Raw genomic sequence first — 27,070 nt, 5'->3', positions numbered from 1 at the left:
CAGCTGTGTGAATGCAATATTTTAAGTGTTGGCCTGCCCTTAGGCACCAAACTCTGAAGGGGTGGGGCTTAGAACAAACCCATCACTTTGGCACGTCCCACTAGCTAACTTAGGCAGGGAAATGCCTAGTGTGCTAGCTTTTGTGAATCCAATTCTGAGGCACCTATCTCCCTATCCATTCATTGTGCAGGAAGCTGAAGCACCAAACTCAGGCTTTGTGAACCCCAGTGATTTTTCAAGGTGCCTTAAAGTGAGGCACAGTGATGCTCAGCATCACCACACCTAAGTTCCTTTGTGAATCCAGCCCATATGCAGCTAAACTCACTGATAGTCAATGAGACTTAGGCGCCTAAATAAAATCACTTAGGCACTTTTGCATCTTACAAAATGCACCTAGACTGCACTGTATTGATGACAATAAAAATCAGTATTGTAGGTAGGGGTGTGTGAATGTGAGTGTGAGTGAGTGATCCATAGCAAAATAGTTACTTATTGACTAGCCATTGCCAGAACATTTTCCCCCTTCTGAACAATGGTACCACAGTTGCTTCCTCTCAATCTTTTGCTTCTTCCATGACTGTCTAAAGCAATTGCTCATAGAAGACAGTGTCCCCACTGCCACATAATTAAACATAAAAGATACTGGACAATCATAATTTGATATTCAGTTTATTAAGAGACATTTTGTGATTGCAAAGCTCAGTCACACACAGCTTCTGTACACAAGCTGTTCTGTTTGATGCAGCCCTTCATACTTAGCTGTGTATGTAGAATTACCTGAGGTCTCACTACAGTTGCCAAGGTCAAATCGAAGTCCAGAAACACAAAAGTAAAAAGCCTGGAATAGCAGTATTAATTGGCCTGTCTGCTTGATTATGGCATAAGCTTACATTACATTACACATTTAAGTCTAGTGACATTAGTTCATTACTAGAGACAAAAGCTGAGTAATAGAACTGACTTTTATACTCTATTAAATAGGAGTCTAAAAATATAAAACTCCAGAGCCTAGTGAACATGTGTGAGAAACAAGTGTTTCAGAATCAACCTACACCTCTTCACCCTTCAGCTGAGGTGTCAAAGCACTCAAACATATTTTGGAATGCCTCCAACAAGTCCTCCACCACCATGGATAACCAGATTCTATATTTCTGACTTTTGTTTTTAAAAGGTGAAAAATATTCTTTGATTGTATAAAGGCTTGACACATTTACTGTATTTACATTTCCTAGTCTCACACCCTTCCTCCTCAGTGAGTTTGTCAGTTCCCAGCATCTCACATGAGCATCTCCAGCCTGGAATGTGTCTAACTCCTATGCCCAGGATGTTGTTACAACTTGGCTAAATTCAAAACCAGATTCTCTCCCCCTCCCCCCTGCCGAAGCCTAGAAAAATGCAATAGTTTTCAAACATGCCACATTATAAAAACGTCAGTAGTTCTTGCTGTAGCAGTGTTCCCCTCCCACCAGCCAAGGGAGTTTGCTCACTCTTGCCAAAATGATTCACCTTTGAGCAGAGGCATTTCAGCCCAAAAGGTGCGCTCGTAGAAAGTTAGTAGGGGGATAATGGAAATGTGATCTTCATTACCCAAAAAACCCCTTGAATGAGAGCTCAACAGACTGCAGATCTGTTAATAAAACATGCTTGGTCACTATTAGTAAAGTTACCCATTGCTGACATGGGGTAATGTTAAACATGGTTTATATGAAAATGTAGACCAGAACTATCTGGTAAGACCCGAACCATTTCAGAAACAATAGTTAGAACACTGTTATGACTATGCTTGGCTCATCATTGTCAGCAGTGGGTAATTTTTCTAGCGTAGAACTGGCCATAGAAAATGAATATGACAGTTAACGAGGAACTGTCAAGTTCTTGACAAGTGAGCACGTTCTACTGCACCAGAGTGATGAAGAACATCTTTAAAGATGTTCACCCCACGCAAGTCACGTGATTCCCTGGCACAACGAAAGTTACTGTCCATCCTGCATGACAGAAAAACATCAAAGCACCCCAAGACATTACTTCTGTCCTACAGCATTTGTTGGACAACTATCCACATGTGGAAAACGTAATACACTAAAGGCCAAGTTTTCAAGTGAATCTCAACCAAGCCTTTAAATTTATGCATGTAATCATTAGCAACTGAAACAACTAATTCTGGGGCATGCCTTTTCCCAGACTGTCAATTGTAATAGTCTACCTCCAGATCAAGTTGCACAGCGAGTCTGCTATAGAGTTGGAAACAGACCCATGGCTGACCATATTCTGCTCTAACCACTAGGTTGACATTGCTTGTGCAGTAGGAGGAATTCCTCCTTTTGAGACTTTATTCATTACACCAGTTTACAAAAAACAGACTTTTTATTTGTCTAGTTACTGATTTTGATCTAAAATATTGACATCAACATATGGTACTTCAAGAACACCACCCTGTCAAATCCACAGTAAACTAATTCACAAGTCCCTTGGAAATGATAGGGCAGGCAAGGGAAAGAGCCACCTCAGAGTTGAATGACTCATCATTTGGAGCATTACAAAATCAACTTGTCAACTATATTAAACTAGAATTGACAATTTTTCTCTCGGTTGAACGTATTTCTGAAGAGAAATGCTTTCTAGACCGTATTTCCAAAGTTTGCTGTTGCTGCACAAAGAAGAATCACAAAATTCCACTCCCACATCCCCAATTCTGACCCCTCCTGTGTGGGGCTACCCTAAGGTTTACATATTATGAACAAGTGAAAGTCAACAGTTAGATGAAAAAGAGTAATTGCCTAGTGTGCAGGATGCTCCTCCTGCCAACCTCCTTCATCCAAAGAATTTGCTCCTTGTAGTATTTGGAAAGGTGCTCTATTAAAAATGAAATATGAGTATTAGACAATCTAATCCAGGATAAGAAACCCTTAAAAACCATGTAAAATTAGGTCTGAATGCTACAGTGAGAGATACAAACTGCTCTCTCCCTTATTTAAGATACAAAACATTTTTTTTCCTCTTCAGTATAGTCTATTATATACTCTGGGTAAATCTGATGCTTCTCAAAGATGACAAAAATGGAGGGAACCAGCACATTGTCCACACAGCTGTCGTAAAAGGTGAGCATATTAGCAGCTCTTTGTGGGGGACGAACGTAGGTTGGGTTTCCTTTAACAAAGTCTCCAATGAGAACTCGAGCCACAAACATGGTGTTCCCTTTTGCAGCAGATTGACTATAAGAGTGGGCATACTTAGCATCTCTGGCAAAGTAACTTCCTAGGAATGACAAAAAAAGGGCACTGTAAGGATACTGGATGTGTCTGCTGTACTGTATACATCAGGCACAAAAGAGTTAGCATAGCACAATAATTAAGATGTATTTGACTCAAATTTCAATAAATGAACTTTATGCTTATTGGCACCCCAGTATGCTTAGTGGAGATTTCACACCAGACAGCTAAAGGATTTTGCTGTAAAACTCCCATTAATTTAAAGAGGAGGGAAAGAGCAAGCTGGGTTATGAAGGAGTGAGATAGAAAGGGAGAGTAAAGAAAAATAGCATAGGCAGGGTAAGACATTAGATCAACAGGTATAGCACAAGGGGAAAAATAATGTTAAGAGCGGAAGGAAAAAAGACAGCATCATGGGGGCATAAGGGAGAAAGAGACCTCGTCTCCATCCAACAGAGAATTACCATCTTCAACTCCCCTCCTGCTGAGGTGAAGGAGGTAATGGACTGGCAAGTTTCCCTCTACTTCCTAGGAATCAAAACATGCCCCTGCCTCCCAATATAACAATTCTTTTTCAGCCCCCAAATTAAATTCTCTCAACTTCATATCAAATTCTCCACTCACGCAAACCAATTCCTTTTCAACCTGAAAGAATACTGGAGCTTCCCCCACATCGCTTCCCCCCTGGCATGAACAAACAAATCACTGCAACTTATAAAGACCAATTACCACTGTAACATCATCATTGGGTACTTTAAAGAAAGTCTGTGATCTCATATACACAGTCACGTCCTCCTCACCTTTTCCATAGTTTGTTCCATGGACCCCACAGATTCTCCAGTCAAAATTTTGATTGCAGATGGCTTCCAAATAGGAACTGTTGGTTCCATGGAACAGGAGCTTCTCATCCACATCTTTCCCTCCATTTTTCTTCTTCATCTGCTCTTTTTGCCTGATGTGAAAAATGTTTTTAAAAGACACACACTATAATATGGATGAGATTTCCAGCCACCTACTGTATTCCACTGGCAGTCAAATTAGAGCTGCTAGTCTGGGAACGGCAGTAAAAACTACTAGGAAGATGGAAGAGAGACAGTAATTTTTAAAGAGCATGAACATTTATGTTGTCAAAACCTCATCTGGATTTTCAGAAATCATTTTACTGTGCAAGTCAGCAACATTGTCTCCTTCAGAAAGGGCTCAAAGTTAAGGGGAACAGAGAGACCTTGTTCTTGTCTCCCTACATTTGATAAAAATCTGAAAGGGAACGTGGAAAAAGATACAAGGCAAATGGATTAAGATTAGTTCTCAGGTTGTGGTAAAAGCTGTCAGTTATTTTCAAGGTCTGTTCTGTTAAAACAAGCCATTTCTAGCAAACTCCTTTTTGCTGCTTAGCAATTGTTATTGCTTGGTTAGACTATTAGCTCCATCATTGCCAAACCCAAACTGTTTGAGGGGAAAATGTTCTGTCTATCTAGGTAGGGTCTTATATGCTCTCCCCACCCCCTAATTGCCACTGCATTAAAGCACTCTTCTTAAATGTTTCTGCTGCTGTTCTTAATTGGCCAACTATGCTGCAGACATTTAAAACACAAAAGGAACTAGAGCACATCAGTAACAAATAACCCAAGCCTTGGGCATTGTACTCAATGTAGTTGGGCTGTTTTACACCAGAAGCCCCGAATATGCCTTCAGGGATCTTGCCCCGAGAGAGGAGTGCGACACATTTGTAAAATACCCATTAAAAGAGACTCTAGATCCACTGCAGCAGACTTATTCAGGGATACAGTCTCCTTTTGAACTTGTGCAGACAGTGAAGACACCGATATCGGGGCAATTCAATATTCAGGAAACACAGACGTCCTTGCATCCCAATTCTGTGCGCTAGTCCCATCTGTTAAGTTTTGTGGATTAGCTACTCCACACAGAGTCAGCAGCTTTGCCATAGAGGGAATGTGACCTTTTCCAAGAGGGGGCGCTAAAGCTCAGCGGCAGCAGCACATCAACAATGAATAGCTAATTATCCCAGAAAGGCCTGAGGGGTATTTCTGAGAGTTCCTTTAAGTAACCACATCACACCGGGCAACCTCCAGAGTTAATGCCAGTCACCAGCATGTATGCCCAGGAGACAGCCTTGGAAGTTATGAGACTCACGCCCCTTGTTATTGCCACGACTAGGGTAACGTAATAAAATAGATACAAACCACTGAAAGACTTGCCAAAGGGATGGGTTCTGAATCCTCCTTATTCTCTGGATAACATAATTGTTCATTGTCCTTTTAAATAGGGTCTCAATTTCAGTGAATTCAGAGGATGGATTAGTGATCTCCACTGCCTATAAAAACACCAAGCCACAGCCAAAGATTACAGAAAGTTTCAACTGGGTGTAAGGGGTGACCACACTTTCATAGGCACAGCCAGTGAGACCAAAGGTGGATCTTTTGAGTGTATGTAGGGCTTGAAATCCTATTCACTAACAGAACAGGAACAGCCCAGATAGTTGCTAAGTGAGCTCCCACATTCTGTTCTGTGCAGTGTACCTCTCTTTGGGAAGGACCTCTCAGGTGGAGGAGAGATGAATTCAAGTGATTGTATAGGTTTCATACTTCGTCTGTTGAGATGGTGACCTGTCAACTATAAACTAGGCTGAGACTACCAACTCCCGTAACACAGGGCTACCAGACAGTTGGTTACAATTTTTCAGTCACTGCTGCCTAGGGCAAATATGAAATCAAAACTTGAAGTGAAAGGCCCCAATTCCAACGTCTCAACGATGCATCTTAAAACAGGGAGCAGTGGCTGCTCTGGAAGGCATGGTGAAAGCAACAGCTTTGTCAGCTCAGTCATAATCAAAAATGAAAATTCAAGCACATCAGTGATTTTGTAAGTTAAGTAGGATTTAGATGTGGCACAATGAGATCTGTATCCAGTTTACTTTTGTTTACTAGATATTTATATATTAGACAACCTCTGAATGGACAAATCTTAAATCGGTTAATGGGATTTTAGAATGATCCAAGCTGCAGTGGCAAGAATTATTTCTTTAGATTTTATTAAAAAGCCTACCAGTGTGAAAATTGCAACTCGCATTTCTTTTATGCAAAAAAACAAAAAAAAAAAAACACTTTACGAAGCCACTTCACAATAAAAATCAAGATCATGCAAAACTCACTTAACGAATTAGAACTTCCCCTTGGCTGAGCCCAGTGTATTTCATATCACAGTAGATCCATATTTTGTGACAGGAGAACTGCTGGACTGTGCAGCAATGTGAACTGTGTCACTGTATTCTGGCACCAGGCAACCTAATTATTCATTTTGTTCATGTAGGAGAATAAAAGCATTTTTGTGGTCATCCAAACTAACAGCATCTTCCATACTGCTCATTCCATGAAGGAATTCCCACCCCTTCCTTAGCCTCAATATCACCCAGAAAGCCTCTTTCCCCCACCATCATGCTACCATCCCAAGCTTTCCTGGCATCTCCCCAATCCATGCACCACTTGCTGCTTTGGGTGGTTCACTTGTCCAGTGCTCTCTGCCTTAGAAGTAAGAGAATGGAACTCTCAGCGGGTCTGGGTAACAGCAGAGACCAGGGATACCCGGGAGAGAAACAGCTAATGCACATGGAGTGGGGTCTGCACAGCCTGGACCTGAGCAACGGAGCTGCTGAAGCTGCTACAAGTTCCCCACTTCCTGGGCACACGTGGCTGGAGGTGGGGAGGGGTGGTCTGAGCCCAACTGGCCTTGAACAACACTGGCACAGCTTGGCCGAGGAGCTCCTGGCACTGCCTGCAAGCCGTGTACCTGCTTCCCCTGCCTCCTTCCCTCTCTCACCCACACACACACCACTTGCCAGAGAGCAGGGTGAGTGCTGTCAGGAAAGGGTTATGATCTTACAGAAAATATCTGAGTGGCAAATCCTAACTCGCCTATATCCAGAAAAAACAATTACATTGATTGCCAAGCAGCAGACACACTGACTCATTTCTCCTGGATTTTATAGAATCATTCCCATTTCACTGGAGTGGTTCAAACAAAAATAAAACCAAATCTCAGGCTGGCAGAATACCACCACATCTAAAATTATAGGCTGTAGTGTTCTGTGGTATAACAGTAGCTTTGCACTTGTAAGCATTACTATCCCCATATTAGAGATGGGAGTAACTGAGGCAGAGAGGTTAAGCGACTTGTCCAAAGTCACAAGATCAGTGGCAAAACTAGATCTTCTGACTTCCAGAAACGCTTTCATCTCAGCTCAGTGACTTCTCTCTGGCATGACAAGAGTCCACAGACCTAACAGAGACACAGAATGGAGAGGAGAGAGACCAAAGACCTCTTGATGCCAACTGGCAGAGGTCACAGCAGTACATCAGGTTACAGGGATCCCCTAGGTTCACCAAAAGGTGTCATGTTATGTTATCTTCTTCAGGCTTTGCAGTTAAAGGCCGAGGTAGCGTGCAATGGAGACAGATTTCTCCAGACAGGAAGTGGGAGACATTTATCTCCCTGGTTGACTACTGTGTATTGTGTATCTTACAATGGAAGTCTATTTGCATATGGAGCCAAATGCTAACGAACAGATTGCAAGTGCTGCAGGAAAAAAGCAAAGACAGCAGGGATTATCCTGTTTAAAAGTAAAAAAGACAGTGAACTTTTGGAAATATCACTGCGGGTACGGATGTATACCTGGCATCCTTCAATCTGGAAAGACAAGCTGCCAGTGGGCTTGATCTTATGAAAGGAAGATCTGAACCGTCCTGGTTGAAAATGCTACAAAAAGGATTTGGGGTAAGCTATGCTATAGGAAACAGGGAAAAAGTTTAGGCTTTAGCAAGCATGTTATTTTGTTTTATACGTAAACCATTTGTTTCCATTATTCTTTCTTACTATCATTTGAATCTCTGTTATTTGATAATAAACTTATTGTTTTCACTTTCAGTATCTCTGACTGCTGTGTGATAAGCAGAGTGATAATTCTGAGTTAAAGCTTGTCAGATGTGTGTCTTGTTCCTTTAGAATCTGATAGTTCTGCGAGTGTTGAGTGGGTCAGGGCCTGGGCACTCAAGAGAGGGGTGCTTGGAGGACTCAAGAGGTTGGTGTGGGCTCATTGCTAACCTGTGGGGCGGGGGGGAGATGGGGAGACTTGGAAGGCCTCATGTTGCCAGAAGCTGGTGGATTCAAGGAGCTGATTCACAGCAGGCATGGACAAGGCTGCCTTATGCCAAGGGCAGGTGGTATTAAGGTGCCTCACAACCCTGGGAAGCGTCACTAAATGCTCTGACCCTAACATATATTTCCATATGTTAAAAGGATAGCATGCTAGAATATAGACTACGAAGTGTTGAGATATGTAAGGGTTAAACAGAGACCTGGGAAACCGCTGGTGTGCAGACATGGTATTAGGGAGTAGAAGCACGGGTCGGCACCGCTTCTGTGCTTGATACATAGAGTGCTACCCCTCTTCCTTCCCGTCTCCTGGTTAAGGATTAATAGGCGTTGCAGCTGCATAAGGAATATGGGGATCTAAAGGATACTCTTTGTGTAAAGCAGTGTTCTCTCCCCTTCCCTTCCTTTCCCAGCTACATAAATGAGCTCAGGGTCATGGCCCCTTCCTCCCTTCCCTGCAAACTGCTAATCAAGGGAATCTGTGGCTGCAATTACTGCAAAGAAATGTATCTTCAAGGTAAAATTATTTTTAAGATATGCTAATGTTGTAAACAGTACAGGGGTGGGGATAATTATATTCAGTATATAGCTATTAATATTCATTGTATGGGCATTAATATTACTCAGTAAGGGCTTTGGGGGTATTGTAGTAAATGTAAATATTTACATACTAACAAATAAAAAAAAAAGAGTGCTGTAACTAATTCAGGGCTTCCTCAATAATTGAGTCGAGGGGAACAAGTACCACAATAAAGAAGCCCCTCTACTCAATCCGCTTCTGGGTCAGCCTGCTCATTCTCCAACACAAATATTATATTCATACATTTTACAACAACATCACAACTCATTTTTTGCCATTTCTCTCTCTTCAGATACCAATTCCATTTTGTCACCATTACACAGAGTTAAAAAAAAGGAGGGGGATTCACAACACCTGATTTACTAATCCTAACAAGCTATCAATATCTAACGATATAGATTATAGACATATAAACTTCTACTTTGTATAGGATCTTTCATGTCTCAAAATGCTTTACAGAATAAATACTGCAATCTCCAATATTATGTGTAGGGAAGGAGGAAGAAAATAGAAGACTTTACACTAAACAGGGAAGACTTTTTTGGGGGGTGAGGGGGGAGGGGAAGGGGTGAAGAGTCTCTCATAAGTGATCCTTTCCAGTGTAGCAAGGTTTTCCAGAACAGTTTGCAAGGCCAATGTCTGAAGTGTAGGAAATTCATCAAGGCTGAGGTGTCAGATGTTGTGAAGGCCACCACAGAGGCATGTAGAATCCCAGCCAGCCATGAAACAGTGAAAGAGGAGGATTACTACTGTGAAAGAAAAACCTTATGGTCAGAGAGGTAATGATCAATCTCAGATCAATTATGCTTCTACCTGGTCTACACTTTAAGATGGAAGATGTTAAATCTTAAAGTGTCAACTGAGACGAGGTACTTGACTGAAATGAAAGCTGGATTCTTTTAATCTCTCACCTCACTAACCACCAATAATAACAGGTTTCCTAGATGTCCAACAGCTCTTCTCTTACTGGTTAGCTTCATTTCTTTCAGAGTAACAGCCATGTTAGTCTGTATTCGCAAAAAGAAAAGGAGTACTTGTGGCACCTTAGAGACTAACCAATTTATTTGAGCATGAGCTTTCGTGAGCTACAGCTCACTTCATCGGATGCATCTCATGCTCAAATAAATTGGTTAGTCTCTAAGGTGCCACAAGTACTCCTTTTCTTTTTGCTTCATTTCTTTGTGTCTGTATTATATATTTAACACTGTATGTGTTTGATTAGATATGAAAACAGAGGGGCAAAGATTTTACAAGCTCACATGAGGCGAGCCAGAAGTTTCACTATATGAGAGCTATTTTCAATTACCATTTATAATTAGCAACAACCATTAATCTCTCCCATTCACAGGAGACCTTGGCCTATGCTCAGATCTTAAAAAGGAACATTTGGTGATGTCGGATGTGGTTAATGGTATATGGAGATTTTTCACTTTTAAGTCACTAGTCCAAACTTGACCTAGTAATGACCATATCATGATTATCATCTATGATGGTTCTTTGGTGGCCTATGTGGCAAGAGTTGGTAATCTCAGTCCAGTTCCTATTGAATAGACATGAACTTCAGGATACATCTACACTACAATTAAAAACCCATGTTTAACTGCAATGCCAATGTTCTGGCTCTGGGACCCTTCCACCGCACGGGGTCCTAGAACCTGGGCTCCAGCCCAAGCCCAAACATTTACACTGCAATTAAACAGTCCCTGAGCCTGAGCCCCATGAGCCCAAGTCAGATGGCATGGACCAGCCGTAGGGGTCTAACTGCCATGTAAACATACTTTGGTGGGTTTTCAAGCTCACCTGGCACACATCTTAGTCTCAGGACACTTTGGGCCAGATTTTTAGTACAGTGTCTAGTGGGGTTTTCAGAGGTGCCTGGACACCAATCTGCAACCTAAATACCTTTTAAAATCTGTCCCTTTGTAACTATATTTCCAAATGGCAAATGTTTCACTAGACCTGGACACTTTATCATGTCACTTTGGGCTCAGTGCCTTTCCATCAAAAGAACCTGTATAGGAACAGCCCAATCTCACTGGAGCAAAAAGGAGAACACACAAGTACCTTGTACCCCACGTCAGGCAGCGCTGATTTGTCCCAGTTTCTAGGATAGTTTTGATCTGGAGTATCAGTCACTCTTTGGCTGTTTGCAAACAAAAAGAAAACCAGGAATGAGTCTATGGTACTTCCACTCCTGTCCTGAACCTTCTCCCAAACGGACAGGGTCCCCTTGGAATCAGTCTTTTGTGGTCACTTCCCTTGTAAGAACTGACAACACAGATTTAATCTGGTTACATACTGCAGATTGCCAATTAAGTATCATCATGTAACGAGGGGGTTCCCAACAGGAATTAGTCCCCTGTTTCTGGTGGGCAGCATTTCTTAGGCCTGGTGTATACTAGTGATGTAAGTCGATCTAGCGTGTAGTGTAGACGAGGCCTTGGCCCCTTACTATGCTTTTGTAAGAGACAAGTTCCTCCTCATCAACACCCCCATCTCCTCTGACCCTGTGTACCACAGGAACAGGCAGATTCCTGCTCATGCAGCAGAGAACTGCAGCGTTGCACACCAATTGTGGCACTGCAACTATCTGCAAACCGGCAGTTTGTTATAGGATTCCACCAAAAGCAAGAACAGTTGCACTGCAGTACAACCAACCGCTATGGAAGAATTGTCGATGAGAATCAAGAAACTTCCCCATATGCAGCCACCATTCCATACAGGGGCATTTCATTTTACAGTGGAAAAAAAAACAAACAAACAAAAATGAACGCATTGTTGAGTACCCTTTCTTCATCTTTTTCACATCTTCTGAGGACACAAACTTTGGTCGCCTGCGGACTTCTCTTTGAGTTTGATAGCGGACATTTTTCTGGACCATTTCTTGAAAGAGAAAATTTATTTTATATGTTTTTACACACACACACACACAGAGCACGAGAGGAAATAAACATTCATTTGTTGATGGAATGTGGCCAGGTGAACTTTGTGTCTGTTTAGCAACAGCTATCTCTACAGCCCCACTACTTTGTCTCAATCTTCTCTGTCTCTTTCCTATGACTCTCTTACTTGAGCTTTCCTATCTTTCCGGAACTCACTTGCTCCCTCCATCTCACTTATACTCTTTCTTCATAGCATGGAAAACGTTCAAATCTACCAGACAATTCATGGCTTTACTATGTATTTAAATAAGAGCTCACTCCTTCATCTCCTGTCTTCTGCTCCCATTTAAGGCTGCAGTGAAGTTGACAATTCTGGAGTGGAGCGCTGAAGAAGCTTGACAGATTTTGTGCCCCCTGTGAGCCTCAGTAACCCTTCTGCAAAATGGGTATTATAATAATAGGCCAAAGGAAAGTTGTGAGAATTCATAAATAACTTTGTAGACCATGGAGATCCCCAGAAAGAGCTACAGATGTGTGATGGGTTACAGCTGTGATACCTCACTCCTTCTTGTCAACTGCTGGAAATGGCCCACCTTGATCATCATTACAAAAGGTCCCCCCCACTGCTGGTAATAGCTCACCTTACCTGATCACTCTTGTTACAGTGTGTATGGTAACCCCCATTGTTTCACGTTCTCTGTGTATATAAAATCTCCCCACTGTATTTTCCACTACATGCATCCGATGAAGTGAGCTATAGCTCACGAAAGCTTATGCTCAAATAAATTTGTTAGTCTCTAAGGTGCCACAAGTCCTCCTTTTCTTTTTGCAGATACAGACTAACACAGCTGCTACTCTGAAAGCTGTGATATTAGAAGTATTCCCATCGTAGACTTGTCAGAAGCTCAGAATTAAGGCTGCAGGATCTGGCAGAAGAAAAAGCTGCACATGATGCTCTCAGGGAAACAGAGCCATCTTAAACAAAATCATAAGTAACAATCATAGCAAAAAAACCAACCAGCGGCTGGTCAAGTACCATTTCGTTTTTGGTTAGATGAGGCCTTCCACAAGTTTACTCTAAAAGGAAAAAGCGCTCTTTAAAACCTCTTCCCCCCGCTCCCTCCCCTTACCTCATGCACCTTACCCTGCCCTCTTTGTCCAATTTCTGCCTTGTTTTGTTCGGTCATTCATTTGTCCACATACTTATGTTGGATCATATTAAAGAAGTTTTGTATTAAAATCACAAATGAGTTTGACTCCCCAAAGTTTAAATTCCAGGGTATTACTAATTAAGAGGTCTCTTGTTTTTACGGTTTCTCTCCCTCTGTGTGAAACTTGCAAGCTGCTAATTGTGTTAGTCTGTTCTCAAATCAATACTTTGTAACAACAACAACTCACACAGAGACTCCCCGCCCTTTTGTTCTATTTATCTTGCTTTGTTAACTGTGATTAAAATAGAGATAGAGGATGTATGCTTGGTGTGGATAATAAATGAATGATCAGGGAGGTGCCAGCCTAAAAATCCAGTGTCGATCAGCCTAAGAAGGCATCAAGTGGAAACAACCCGGAGGGCAGACTGGAATCCACTCAACAGGCTCAAGGATGGGAGAACTGAAAATCAAGATAACGTCTGGCAGCACGGAGCAGTCAGGAATGTGCCATCTGCTGATTGATTCAGCAACAGCATGATGAATCAATTTCCATAGACTAGCATAGGAATAAATTCCTATAGAAATGAACCTCTAGAAACTGAGAACTTTGGGGTCTGATTCTGCAAACCAAGTTCCAGGAGCATCAGACAAGGCCCTGCTCCCTCCTCGTGTCCAGGCCACCTGGCCAGTGGCTTGGCACGAGCAACTCTAAGGCTGGTAACTATGATAACAACCTTGCAGAACCTGTGTGAGTGTGAGAATAAAAATGAAATTGAATGGAATGTTATAGCTATAACTAACTGCTTACTATAATTCTTTTTGTATTCACAATAAATGTGGCATTTTGCTTTTTTCCCCCTTTAAGAGGATCCTGCTGGTTTTTATTTTATTGGTATAACACTTATTTACACATTCTCCACTTTACAGATTGCAGATTTCTCTCCTCTTACTACATTCCACCCTGCATATGTGGACTATTTCCCCTTCGTATAACTATCCAGCCAGCCCTATTTGCAGCATTCTCCCTCTGTACACTTCTCCCAGAAAAGCACTGCAACGTGGCATATCAAAGCTACCAGACTAACTATAAACTATAATGCATTGTGTTCAATTGGAATTAAAGGGTTACAGTACCTTTAAAATTGATCTCATATTGTTGGGAACCAGCCTGAAATTGTAGGATGTCATTTGGATTCGCCAGAAATAAATTCTCCAAATCATCAGAAGTTAGCGCAGAGGCTCCCTGCAGTCCATCCTATAGAATGGAAATGTAGGGAAAAAGTAATGGTTAAACCCATCTGGAAGGACAAAAGATTGTACAACTGCCTTTTTCATTCACTGATAAACGTGAGCCATGAATTCTGACCTCTGCTAGTAAAACAACTGCATTGCTTATATGTCATTAGTGGGCCTGGGCCTACACAGGTAAATAAAGTGACAGCTCCCTAGCTACATCTATATCAGGTATAACACAGGATTGAGAGTGGAAAAATATAGTGGGAGGAGTGGAGGTCAACTTTGGACAACTAACTGAGGGAGCAACTTTGAAGGAGGCACACGGGGTCAGGAAGTTTGCTCCGGGCATAGAAGAAGTTACAGAGTTGTTTGTGGGAGAATGAGACTGAGGAAAAATAAATAAATGATAGTAATACTTAGCACTTACAGTGCCTACCATCCATAGATCTCAAAAGTGCTGCATAAGGAAAGGATGTCATCACCCTCCTGTGCCCCTCCAAAAATCTATACAATGAAGAAACCCACCCGGAATAGTTCTGGAAATGAGAAATGCCACATTCATCTTCATGGGGCATTATCTTTGAAATGTAATGATGCCAAGCTTGATGTAAAACTGAACCATTTCACCGCTGATCACTAGCATCCCTTCCATGCCATCAGAGGTTCCAAAAGCCCCACCTGTTCTCTAACCTGCAGCTCCCATTGACTTCAATTGTAAATGTGCTCTGGAAATGATACTGGGCCCTTACAAGTTACCCGGTGGAATTCAAGCTGCTACTGGTTGGAACAAGCTATGAGAACATTTCTATTCCTGTGCCAGGCTATAGCTGCTCGTGCAGAGATCTCTTTATTATGGATGGAGTTGGCTGAGACTCCATAGTTTAGGTTGCCTGAACACTCCTCCATTATAGACCCTTTTATTTCAGTTGCTTATAACTTTACTAAACTTTAACTGTTCGAGCTGAAGTTTCCCATGCTAGGGGTCTAACGGAGGCTGAACTATTCAAGTTTTAGCGAAAACAGCTCAGCCATTCTGGAAAATTAGATTGGGGGGATGGGGGGAGACACTTTGCCATTATTAAAAAATTCTTAAAATCGTTTTGTTGAGAAGCTCTACAGCCCTCATTCTTTGGGAGCAGAGATTTGAAATTTGGCAAGGTGGGGGACTGCCCTGGGTCAGAGACTTGCCTTTTGTTGTCCTTGTGACAATCCACCTGAATTTGGCCAAGTTTATCAGCTTCCAAATACTGCCATTTTTACAAGCTCACGTGAGCCACAGACGTTTGTAACAAGTTTGGCATCTAATTTCTTCAAACATTCTGTCTGAACAGAGCATGCTCCAATTGAGGACTACAGGGGCTCAGAGGGCTTTTCCTGCCAACCTTCCTTCTAGGCGTCAGGGTCAACTTTGGTGCCAGGCACTTGAACAGAGACCAGAGAGACTTTCTCCTGCACACTCAAGGCTCCACTGCTTGTGCCCAGGTAGCATGGAGGAAGAGGAAGCAGCCTGAATCACATGCAAAAGGGAAGCAGGGACAGGCTATGGTGAAGAGGAGCAGAGGGGGTGGGGACAGGTGTGGGAAATATACTAGGGGACGGGCTGAGAGTGACAAGGCAAGAGAGAGTCTAAAACCACTAGGATACACTTCTGTCCAGAACCTGGAACAGAACTCAGAACTCGAGAGTCACAATGTTCCTCTGCTGTCTAGAAAATGCACGTGTAATCTGCTGGCAAAGTAGATCTTTCATTGCCTTCTATAGGCTGGTCCATTTATAAGGATAACAGCCTACTACTGCTGCCAATTGCTCCATTAGCTCAAGCGGTAGAGGTCTGTGCTGTTCCAACCCTGTTGATGACCCACAGGCTAATCTGTAATATGGGTGTGTGTCAGCATCCCCTTGTGGCAGGACTGGGAACTATACCCACTTGACTCCCTCCCCGTTACGCTGCCAAACCCAACTCTGCATTTGTCAAGTCCTTATTAAGGCTCAATCCCTCCTGGCCAGGTCCTCAATAGTCTTTGCCCCCATTAAAATAATGGGACGGCAGAAGTTCCATGGCTCCAATAGGGGCTAATCAGTCTAGGTCTCCTGGGATTGGGAACAACTTCTCTAAAAATCCCTGGCTGAGATAAGTAGCGGAACCTAGACCCGCCTAATCCACTGGGTTCTAGCTCAGGGCCCTTGTTTGGAACAGCGAGAATCCTTCTCAGTCCCATGCTGTTCTCTCAGCCGCTTCCTACCTTTGTAATCTTGCCAGCCTCCTGCCCTGTTTATCCCTCTTTGGAGCACTGGTTTGTCTGGCAGCTTCTCACCAGTCTGCTGGAGGGATCATCTCTCTTGCAGCTGCCCCACCCACTTACCTTGCAGCCCTTTTATCCAGCTGCTGTGGGACTGCCATTAAGCTCTGGCTAAGCAGGCAGGCAGTTGCTTTTTTAATCCTTTAGCTAATGAACCAGCATGAGGTGTATAGACCCTATGACAGGCTCAATATGGTTTCATTTGGTGAATGTTTTCTTTTGTCAATTTGCTTTTTTATATATAATATATATATATATACATACATACATACATACACACACACACTTTTTTTAAAAGGAAATTACATACAGAAAATTACTTAAAGAGAACGTTAAAGTTACAAAGTCATATGTGAAAATAAATTAGGAAATGCCAGTATAAAGATCAGTGGACACTTGACAATTTTAGTTTTAAACTCTGTTCCTCAGCTGCCCACCTGTAAAATGGGGATAACATCCCTTCATCTCACAGGGGTCTTGTGAAGATTAATTCATTAATGCTGTGAAGCATTCACATACTATAGTCATGATTGCCACAGAAAATTTAGAATTCTTTATTAAGTGCTGGGTTTGGACCACGTAAAGTAAATAAAGCCCGGTCCCACAGACTGAATGAAGAGAATATAAATAAATAAATACTGAACAACTACCCCTTCATTGATCACCATCCATCCTGAGCGCTCTGAGGCTGAAGTCCTATGGGAAAAAATAGTACGTGATCATGTTGTTAAAGACTGTATCAGTGCGCACGTACAAGAGAGCCAAATTACGATTGCACAGGCAACTTTCATTCTGGCCTCTCTCAATTTTGGAGTGCTTGACTTTGCAACCTTAATAAAGTTCTCTTTATATAGTTTTCTTTAGTAGAATACAAAAAAAGGGGGAAAAGCCTGCTACTGGAAGGGCATTCTTCATGAATGTCGCATATATCCTGTTTATGATTCCCCATCACTAAGCCTGCTAATGCTTAGATCTCTGCTTCTTGGATATGATGAAAGTCTCAGCTTTTCTCATGATATTTTGGGAAGGGGTAGAGAAATTGGTACAAGATTTTAATCAGATGCCTTTTTGAGGGGGCTTATAAAAGCTTATAGTGCTTGCTTTGCCAGAAATAAATACCCACACAGTGTCAATCATCTGGTTTTATTAATTGCTAACTACGCCATGGGAAGGCGCCCATTGTTTTATAAAATCAAAAAAACAAACAATATCTACAGGTTACAATATAACAGAGGAGACTATTTGTGACATCCTTCCAGAGGTGGCTAAGAGGGACATTACAAGGTGCTCACCTGTTTCCCATATTCAATCCACTGGCCGAGATCATTTTTCCAATACCAAATCCATTTTGTCGTCATTATGAATTTGGGGGGTTTTGTAACCGATGATGGTGTGGAGAGGCGTCGAAGCAGAGCAGAAGAAGAGGTAATTAACTTGAAATTGATGTTTTGATCTGCTGCTAAGCTAGAGAGAAATTCAGAATTACACTAGTGCTAACTGTGCATAAATTATCCTCTCTGATCACCAGCTGAAAGGGCTTTCACATTATAGGTAGAACTGGTAGCACTGCCTCTAGTTAAGGTTGCTTAAGAAAAGTAGATCAGAAAATTGCCCCACGCAGGCATGCTCTGATTCAGGAGCTTCAGATCCTTGTGACCAGACACCCTCCTGCAAAAAAAGAGCTAACACTGTCTATATCTAACACAGAGCATGCAAACTACATGATGCTAGAGGCATCATTGCTGACTTTCTAGAAAGTCTGGGGCTACACCTAATTTATTGATACATGTTTTTTGTAATGAATGCTGATGATGCTAGTATTTGCTTGTGTTTGTATCCTCCTTGCCAGAAGAGTATAAGTTGTGTAGTGTTGGAGTTCACCAGCAATAAAAACCTGCAGTTGATCAGCATTCTTCTCATGCGGCAGTTATGGAGGGAATGGCCATATTTGAGGACTCTGTAGGCTTCATCTGTCCCTCAAGCTGCACTTGGACATGCCGGATTTTAATCCTTGAGAAGCTTTGGAATTTGACTTAAAATAAGTCTGGCTGGCTCAGGCAAAGTGCCTCGAAGTGAGCCTTGCCTGACAAAGATGGATAAAAGCCAGCTGTTCTGGGCTGCCTGAGATCAGGCTTTGTAAAAACAGAACAGAAATCTTTTGTTCCTGGATAGGCAAGGGCCAGAACTCTCAAGCAATCACATCTGGCCACCCTTGAGCTTCAGAGATCACCAGTGCTCTATGATCAGAGTGACATGTCAGTGGAATGTGAGGCTTTGAGAGAAGGAACGAATAGTAAAGTGGGTGAATCTAGAGAACACTACTATTGCATTCTATATCTATGAATAAGGTCTACCAGGCGGGCCCATCCTTCACAATGGAGAACTTCATAAAAGATTCGTCATGCCAAGTTCCAAATAATGGCTGTATAGAGGACTGACAGCCATAAAAACAGTCTGGGACAGGGGTTCCCAAACTTAGTTTGCGGCTTGTTCAGGGTAAGTCCCTGGCAGGCCGCGAGACACTTTGTTTACCTGAGTGTCCGCAGGGAATGGCCGCGGTTCGCTGTTCCCAGCCAATGGGAGCTGCAGGAAGTGGTGGCCCGGCCTGCGCCGCTTCCCACAGCTCCCACTGACCAGGAACGGTGAACTGCGGCCACTGGTAGCTACCTGCAGACACTCAGGTAGACAAAGTGTCTCGCGGCCCACCAAGGGCTTAACCTGAACAAGCCACAAACCAAGTTTGGGAACCCCCGGTCTAGGAGAAGCTTTCATTCAGTTATTGGTAATAACTTCAATATGAACTCTATGTTATTATACACCCAGTCTGTGCATCAAATGCTACATGTTTCATTTGCCTATATAATCTCAATAACAGGGCAGAACTCCTCTACAGGCTATTTCACTTACCACAAGAACAGGTAAACATTTTCATAAAGCTATCTACTGTCTAACTTCTCTCTCTTCTCCTGAAAAGAAAAGGAGTACTTGTGGCACCTTAGAGACTAACCAATTTATTTGAGCATGAGCTTTCGTGAGCTACAGCTCACTTCATCGGATGCATACCGTGGAAACTGCAGCAGACTTTATATACATACAGAGATCATAAAACAATACCTCCTCCCACCCCACTGTCCTGCTGGTAATAGCTTATCTAAAGTGATCATCAAGTTGGGCCATTTCCAGCACAAATCCAGGTTCTCTCACCCTCCACCCCGCCCACACACAAACTCTCTCTCCTGCTGGTAATAGCCCATCCAAAGTGACAACTCTACACAATGTGCATGATAATCAAGGTGGGCCATTTCCTGCACAAATCCAGGTTCTCTCACCCCCTCACCCCCCTCCAAAAACACACACACACAAACTCACTATCCTGCTGGTAATAGCTCATCCAAAGTGACCACTCTCCAAGTTTAAATCCAAGTTTAACCAGAACGTCTGGGGGCGGGGGGGGGGGGGGTGGTAGGAAAAAACAAGGGGAAATAGCCACTCCCAGTCTCTATTTAAGCCTAAATTAATAGTATCCAATTTGCAAATGAATTCCAATTCAGCAGTTTCTCGCTGGAGTCTGGATTTGAAGTTTTTTTGTTGTAAGATAGCGACCTTCATGTCTGTGATTGCGTGACCAGAGAGATTGAGTGTTCTCCAACTGGTTTATGAATGTTATAATTCATGAATTATAATTCAATACACTTCAATCTCTCTGGTCATGCAATCACAGACATGAAGGTCGCTATCGTAAAACAAAAAAACTTCAAATCCAGACTCCAGCGAGAAACTGCTGAATTGGAATTCATTTGCAAATTGGATACTATTAATTTAGGCTTAAATAGAGACTGGGAGTGGCTAAGTCATTATGCAAGGTAGCCTATTTCCCCTTGTTTTTTCCTACCCCCCCCCCCCCCGCCCCCAGACGTTCTGGTTAAACTTGGATTTAAACTTGGAGAGTGGTCACTTTGGATGAGCTATTACCAACAGGATAGTGAGTTTGTGTGTGTGTTTTTGGAGGGGGGTGAGGGGGTGAGAGAACCTGGATTTGTGCAGGAAACGGCCCACCTTGATTATCATGCACATTGTGTAGAGTTGTCACTTTGGATGGGCTATTACCAGCAGGAGAGTGAGTTTGTGTGTGGGGGGGTGGAGGGTGAGAAAACCTGGATTTGTGCTGGAAATGGCCCAACTTGATGATCACTTTAGATAAGCTATTACCAGCAGAACAGTGGGGTGGGAGGAGGTATTGTTTTATGACCTCTGTATGTATATAAAGTCTGCTGCAGTTTCCACGGTATGCATCCGATGAAGTGAGCTGTAGCTCACGAAAGCTCATGCTCAAATAAATTGGTTAGTCTCTAAGGTGCCACAAGTACTCCTTTTCTTTTTGCGAATACAGACTAACACGGCTGTTACTCTGAAACCTCTCTTCTCCTGTGCACCCTCAGACTGTCTCTCTGTATAGTCTCAGAGATCCTGTTCAGCAACGATTTATGTTACTGAGAAGTCTCTAGCAGAAGCTTATGAGGTCAACAGACAGCTTTCAGGTGAAGTCTTGGGCATGAAGCATTCGATGGGCATCAAGCATTCATGCTCTAAATTCTCTTGAGGAAAGGAGTTAACCAGAAACAAGAGCTGGACTATCCTTGTGCTGCCCCAAAGCTATGTAGCTCCTTTACAGAGCTTAGCAAAGAGGTTTTAAGCATTATTATACCTGTTGTTCTGGGGGTCACAATAGGCCTTTTCGACTACCTCCATTCTGGGAACATCAAGCCAATTGACTCCATCAAACCTCTGCCATCGATAAGGCAGATGATAATGAATCATCCTGCAGTCATCTGCAAAGAGAACAAACATGCTAAGGAACTCATATAACCTTAGAGCAGACTGATGGCAGGACACTGAAATGAACCAAGGGAGGAGGAATAAGCAGCAAACCCTGCAATGCATTATCATCATGATCTCTTTGGCCTTCTCCCCTTCCATTTGATTCTGCTCTCATGTACACTGGGGTAAATCAAAAGTTAGTCCACTGAAGTCAGAGCTAGATTGGAGTAAAACTGAAGGAAGAGTTGAAACATGCCCTTTCTAACTAGCGAAGCAGCGTAAGCGCTTTACATTATTGATTTTAAGTCGGAGTCCACACACCTTTCTTTGCTTAGATATCGCCCTGACAACTGACACTGGCATGTGTGAGAGCAGTGTTGTTTATCACTGTGACACGTAGGTATGACCCAGCATTTATCAGCTCAGCCCCAAACACGCAAGGGGAGTAAGCGCAATTCCTCTCAAGGTTAAGCAAGCAGGTTACACCAGGGAAACCCTGGTGCTATTTTGGTTTTGTTTCTCCCTCAGTTTCTTAAAGAGAGTTTCAGGACCAGAAAGGTGAACACACTGAAGGCTTGACTGTGCCTTTTAGGCCCAGCCCAAAGCACAGGGGAGTATGAACCGCAACACTCGAGAGGAAAGCGCCAACAAGAGCGCAGACTACTCATTCACAGGCAGCCAGCTTGCTCGGCAGGCAAAAGTGTTGGGGCTGGATGGAGCCATAGGCCTTGCCTCTTCCCTGCTCTCTTTGGGCCACCATGTGCCCTCAGTGGAGTAAGGAAGAAGTCGTCCCTGAGTGCAGGACGGGCAATACTGCCAGGTCCATTATGCAGCCAGAGCAGGACTGAGGAAAGGTTTATTATTATTTGTATCATTGTAGCGCCTAGGAGCCCCAGTCATGGATTAGGCCCCTTCTGTGGTAGGTGCTGTACAAACACAAAAGAAAAAGATGTTCCCTGCCCCAAAGAGCCATTATGCCCATAATCGGAGCCCTAGCAAGGGGCAACTCCCATTCAGCTCTGTCTCCTCTGCATTTACATCAAACTACTACATATATCTCACTCCTCAGTCTCACAGAGAGAGTGAAAGTCAAGTTCCTTCCTTTAGCCAGCACTTGCATTGGCCTGGAGACACTCCAGAGGGAGTCATGGCTAGTCATTCTTGGCCAGAGCTAATTTCTTGCTGTATGTAGGAAAGCTTAGAAGGGGGTCAATTCTTTAAAAGCACAATATTTTAAAAACAAATGCTAGAATCCTATTACCAAGACAGGACGAGGATTGTCTGACTCTTACACTGCATACCAGACAAAGAGCCTTAGTAGAACAATCTTTCCTGGAGTATGAGTCTGGCACAAACAAACAAAAAAAACATACCTCCCAGGCAACTCACTTCAGTATTTTCAACTTTAATCAGCAACATCAGTAATTGAAGCAGCTTGACATAACTCAGCTGGCTCACATAAAAAGAACTAGATGATGTGCTACTGCAGGCCATATAGTAAAGGGCTTAATGGGAAATGAACATGGCTATAATCAGACCCAGGTACTGGTCTGCAAGGACTTCTGCTTCAAGTCTGACAACAGCAGCTTTCTCCGATTTTTATCTTTTAAAAAATTAACCCACCAAAACTATTAGGTTTAACAGCCCTGGAGACTGACTTACTCTAGCCACAGAAACATGCAAGCAATGACACTGCAAGCTTCCCCCATCTAGCCCCACCAGCATGACTCACCCCTGATTGGGAGGGCCCACCTCTCACATCAGTATTTGTCTAGTCAGCCTTTGACTTTTCCTCTGAATCTTTTCACAACTGTGACAGCTTTTAGTCCCTGTTTTAGACCAACTCACCTTGAAGGCATCAGATATGGGATGGAGAATCATTACTACCAACACTGAGCCAGTGATCCAGATATGAAAGTTTCCATATCCCATTACTAGTCAGAGATATGAAGTCTGCACAGGGCAGTTCCTGTTGACATTCGACAGATAACATCATTAGTCAGACTTACCTTTATGTTTGCAGTACCTCCAGATATAGTACAGGCATATCTCATCACATTTAATTTCACTGCTCCCAGAAGCGTTAGAAGGAGGAACAGCTTTGACACCTGTGGGAAAGAACAGTCTAGAGCACATCAAACATATCTCCTCATGCCAAACAACAAAACACCCTGCAACAGAGAAAAAAATAGATGAGCTGGATTCTCAGTTCTGTCCGAGAGGCAGCAAGGAGCTGGTTGCAGCTGCCGGATTCGGAGCCTGGTGCAAGTGAGGGCTGCCCACACAACACTAACTGACACCACTTACATTAACATCAGGAACCTGGAAGGGAGGTTTAGTAGCGTTACTATCTATAGGAGAAAAAGAGAGAGCACGCATGCGTGCGCCTGGAGCACAGTGCCTGGCGTAAGACCTGAGGCCTGAACCATAGTCAGCAAAGTCAGGCCACACAAAGCAGACGCTTACTGTCTGTTACATGAACTTCGCAGTGGTATGACTAGTGTTTCTAAACCACAGGCACTCCTAAATAGTATTAAACACTGGGTATTCATGCAAACACATTCCAGAAGGTTAGCACAGGCCTGCCTCAACATAGAGTTACGGCATAAACACACTCCTTGAAGATGGTACAGGAACACATCAAACCCTCCTAAAATAAGGATGACAAGATAATGGATGGAGATGTTTTGTTCGAACCTACAGGTACAAGGTGCAGGCTGGTAACTAACCACGTCAGAAGTTTGATATGTAACTTGTTTGTATCAATGTACAAAAGAGAAACCACATTGGGGTTGCCAGTGTTGGGGCCCGTGCGTGTTCTCTCCTTATTCTGTCCCAGCCCTGTCTGTAGTCGGTTTAGCAGACCTCAGCAGTGCCCCCCCGAAAGACCACAGACTCGGTTCAGTGGCGAAGGCGCTCGGCCACGTTTATTGTCGATGAAGGACAGTCCTAGTCCCCTATAGGAGCTACGGGTACACTAACACACGTATGCCCATGACAATGGTACCAGGCCAGTCAGCAGCAGGAGTCTCTGCTGTCCCCTAGGTGGGGCAAAGATGCCCCTCCTAGGATTTCTCTTTTATGCATCGACACAAACAAGTTGCGGATGAATACCCAGCGCCTAGTACTTCTTAAGAGTGCCTGTGCTCTAGCAACACTAGCTATACCATTGCCAAGCACTGGTCAGCGACCTTGTAAGCATCTGCTTTGATACATGGCCTGACTTTGCTGCCTGTTCAGGCCGCACGTCTTGCACCAGGCCCCGTGCTCCAGGCTCGCTCTCTCTCTACTACATTATTCATATTCCAGAGTGGGCTTCAACACAACCTCTCAGCTAATAAAGATGTATAACTATTTTATATTCTACTTGTTGGGGACAAGAGATGGGAAGAACCGAGATCCAAGCCACGATGTGGGATGATTTAACGGGCATACTAACAAGCTGCCAAACCACCAACAGATGGGCTATAATGGAAATTAAAAACGAAGAAGTCTTCAGCCTCAAGGGTGAGGGAAAAAAGGTGGGAAGGGAGAGAGCAGGACTCTGCAATAGCCTCTCCTAGCAGTTCACAGGCAAAAAAGATCTGTGCCTTTATCTTTGCTTCAATCACTTCTCAGCTCCGGGGGTTGCTCTAGCACTCTTCCACCTTACGTGACCCACATCATAACCCAACGAAAAGCAGCCACTAGATTAGATCCTCCCTGGTTGACATCAGTGGAATCATACTGGTTTACACGAGCACATGACCTGGCCTTAACGTTCAAGGCAAACAAACTGTATTTTTCCCCACCACCATCCTACTACTTATATAATCTATTATTAGTAATTCTTACAAATGAACGTGGTCATTCCAGCTAGTGAAATTGAAATTCGACTACTAGTCCTCAGTAGCAGCTTCCTGTACAACAATCACTGGCCAGGGATCTATTGTGTATGAAAAGATACCGATACATATTGCCTAGAAGTGCTCTCCAATGCACGGTCTGTGATAGGGTCTAGCACTGTTTGATCCATTCTTGTGAGCACGAAGGCAGAGGAGGAGTGAATGTCAATACGCAGGCCTACACTCAAGAATTAAGGAAATGGGAAAGCAGAAAAGATGGTTCAACATACAAATTAACTGGCACATCTATAGTTTTACCTTGTGAGGTAGACTCATGTGATGTAGAGGCTGGTGTAGTGGAAGTGGGCCTAGGTCCAGTTTCTTCTGGATTCCCAGCACTTGCTTTCTTTTTATCTCCAACTGGTGTAGCTCTGTTGTGTGGGGGAGGCACTGAAAGCAGAAAAGGATGGTGAAATCCCACAAAGATGTAGGTAAAAAGACTAGCCTCCAACACGTCCAAGGGAGGGGGAAACATCATTCATGCTACAATTTACACCTGTTCGTTAACACTTACTTTTCCACTGGCCCACCTCCTTGCTGAACTCAGTATGCTTGTGATCACAGATGACCTGGATGTTCTTCGCTGTGATAATATTTAATCCTTCTGCTATCAGCAACCTCAGCACATTGCCGTCCAGAATTCTGTGGGATCTGTTGCACTTAGAAAACCTACACTCTCCTCGGAGGAAATGTCGGCAAACATGAAGTTTGTTGCAATTGTCTTGCTGGCTGCAAGTCCCATGTGGTCCTCTACCTTTGTTATAGAATTGGCAGACCTGGGGAGGGAGGGAGAAATGACTAAAAGAGAGAAACACTCCTCCCCTCCCTCCCCCCTTCCAGTCATTACGCTTTTCTTAACCCAACCTGCATATGGATTCTGTAATGGAAAAGTTGGGAATAAAACAAAACCCATAATCACTGGGCATATTTTTGGAGTGGAAGGGCACCAGGAACAGACATTTTAAAGCATTTTCATGGATTTCAAAGTCATGTGAGGTTTCCAGAGGGCATGCCAACCTTTCTAACAAATGGCACTTTTGGCCACACCAAGTTGTTTTTATATGGTATTTATTATTTGTGTTGCAGGAGGGCCTAGAAGCACCAGTCACGGACCAGGCGCCCATTGTGTTAGATACTGTACAAACACAGAACAAAAGATGGCCCCTGCCTCACTCAGCTACAATATGTTGCAAAAGTATCATTTCTTGAGGCAGGGTCTGTCTTTTTCTCTGTTTGTGCAGCGCCTAGCAGAATGGGGTCCTGTGATCCATGACTAAGGCTCTTAGCTGTTACAGTAATTAAAAACATGAAATTCTAAACCGCAAAAGCCACGCTTCCTTTTTGCTTGGATGATTGCATTTTTAACAGGTTTGTTCTACACTTTTTCTAGGTCTTTCTTACGTTGGACTGAGAAGTAAGTGAGCCACACCTTACAATTCATACACAAATGATGTTGTCTCCCTACTTAACACAGACTACTATTCAGTCTCTTACCAAGATCTCGTTATCAAGATCCTTGGATAGGAAAAGTGCTAGAAAATGCCAAGTATGACTAGAGTATGCTACTGTAAAGAGTTAAATAGTACATCAACTTAGAGAGAAAACTAATATTGCCAAAATAAACTATGAGTACATTTTGAGATGCATTATCCTTGTTTTCTGTCTGCTCACTGAACAGAGGGAGCACTCAATGACTTGGGCCCAGGATACCCACAACCGCAGCTGAAAGCTCTGCTCCTCTGGCAGAAGGGAACTTTCCACTCTAAAGGTGAGTCTAGTGGTGGGATGACTTGATGATTACCTGTTCTGTTCATTCCCTCTGAAGCACCTGGCATTGACCG

The 27,070-nt window shown here is 43.2% G+C and overlaps 1 protein-coding gene across 3 annotated transcripts in view; it reads right to left on the bottom strand.

Annotated features, from left to right (window-relative positions):
* Nucleotides 1-653: 653 nt before the first annotated feature.
* LOC144269638 (protein mono-ADP-ribosyltransferase PARP12-like) overlaps nucleotides 654-27,070 on the bottom strand; it is a 46,297-nt gene continuing 19,880 nt past the window's right edge. Inside the window, exons 3-13 of one of the 3 annotated variants that reach the window (XM_077825446.1) lie at nucleotides 25,744-26,005; nucleotides 25,488-25,619; nucleotides 23,355-23,453; nucleotides 21,233-21,356; nucleotides 17,820-17,991; nucleotides 14,126-14,246; nucleotides 11,745-11,841; nucleotides 11,023-11,101; nucleotides 5,414-5,544; nucleotides 4,010-4,161; nucleotides 654-3,255 (exon numbers count right to left, since the gene is read on the bottom strand). In XM_077825446.1, the coding sequence (XP_077681572.1) occupies nucleotides 2,972-3,255; nucleotides 4,010-4,161; nucleotides 5,414-5,544; nucleotides 11,023-11,101; nucleotides 11,745-11,841; nucleotides 14,126-14,246; nucleotides 17,820-17,991; nucleotides 21,233-21,356; nucleotides 23,355-23,453; nucleotides 25,488-25,619; nucleotides 25,744-26,005 (1,653 nt within the window). In that variant the 3' untranslated portion in view covers nucleotides 654-2,971. Of the gene's footprint in view, nucleotides 3,256-4,009; nucleotides 4,162-5,413; nucleotides 5,545-6,244; nucleotides 9,708-11,022; nucleotides 11,102-11,744; nucleotides 11,842-14,125; nucleotides 14,247-17,819; nucleotides 17,992-21,232; nucleotides 21,357-23,354; nucleotides 23,454-25,487; nucleotides 25,620-25,743; nucleotides 26,006-27,070 lie in introns of those variants that run through there. The other 2 variants (XR_013346963.1, XM_077825460.1) reach the window with 2 other exon arrangements.

The sequence above is a fragment of the Eretmochelys imbricata genome, chromosome 1 (genome assembly GCF_965152235.1).
Source record: "Eretmochelys imbricata isolate rEreImb1 chromosome 1, rEreImb1.hap1, whole genome shotgun sequence".
NCBI classification, from domain to species: domain Eukaryota; kingdom Metazoa; phylum Chordata; order Testudines; family Cheloniidae; genus Eretmochelys; species Eretmochelys imbricata.
The sequence above is the reverse complement of the archived record's forward strand: the minus strand, read 5'-3'. Positions and strand labels throughout refer to the sequence as shown.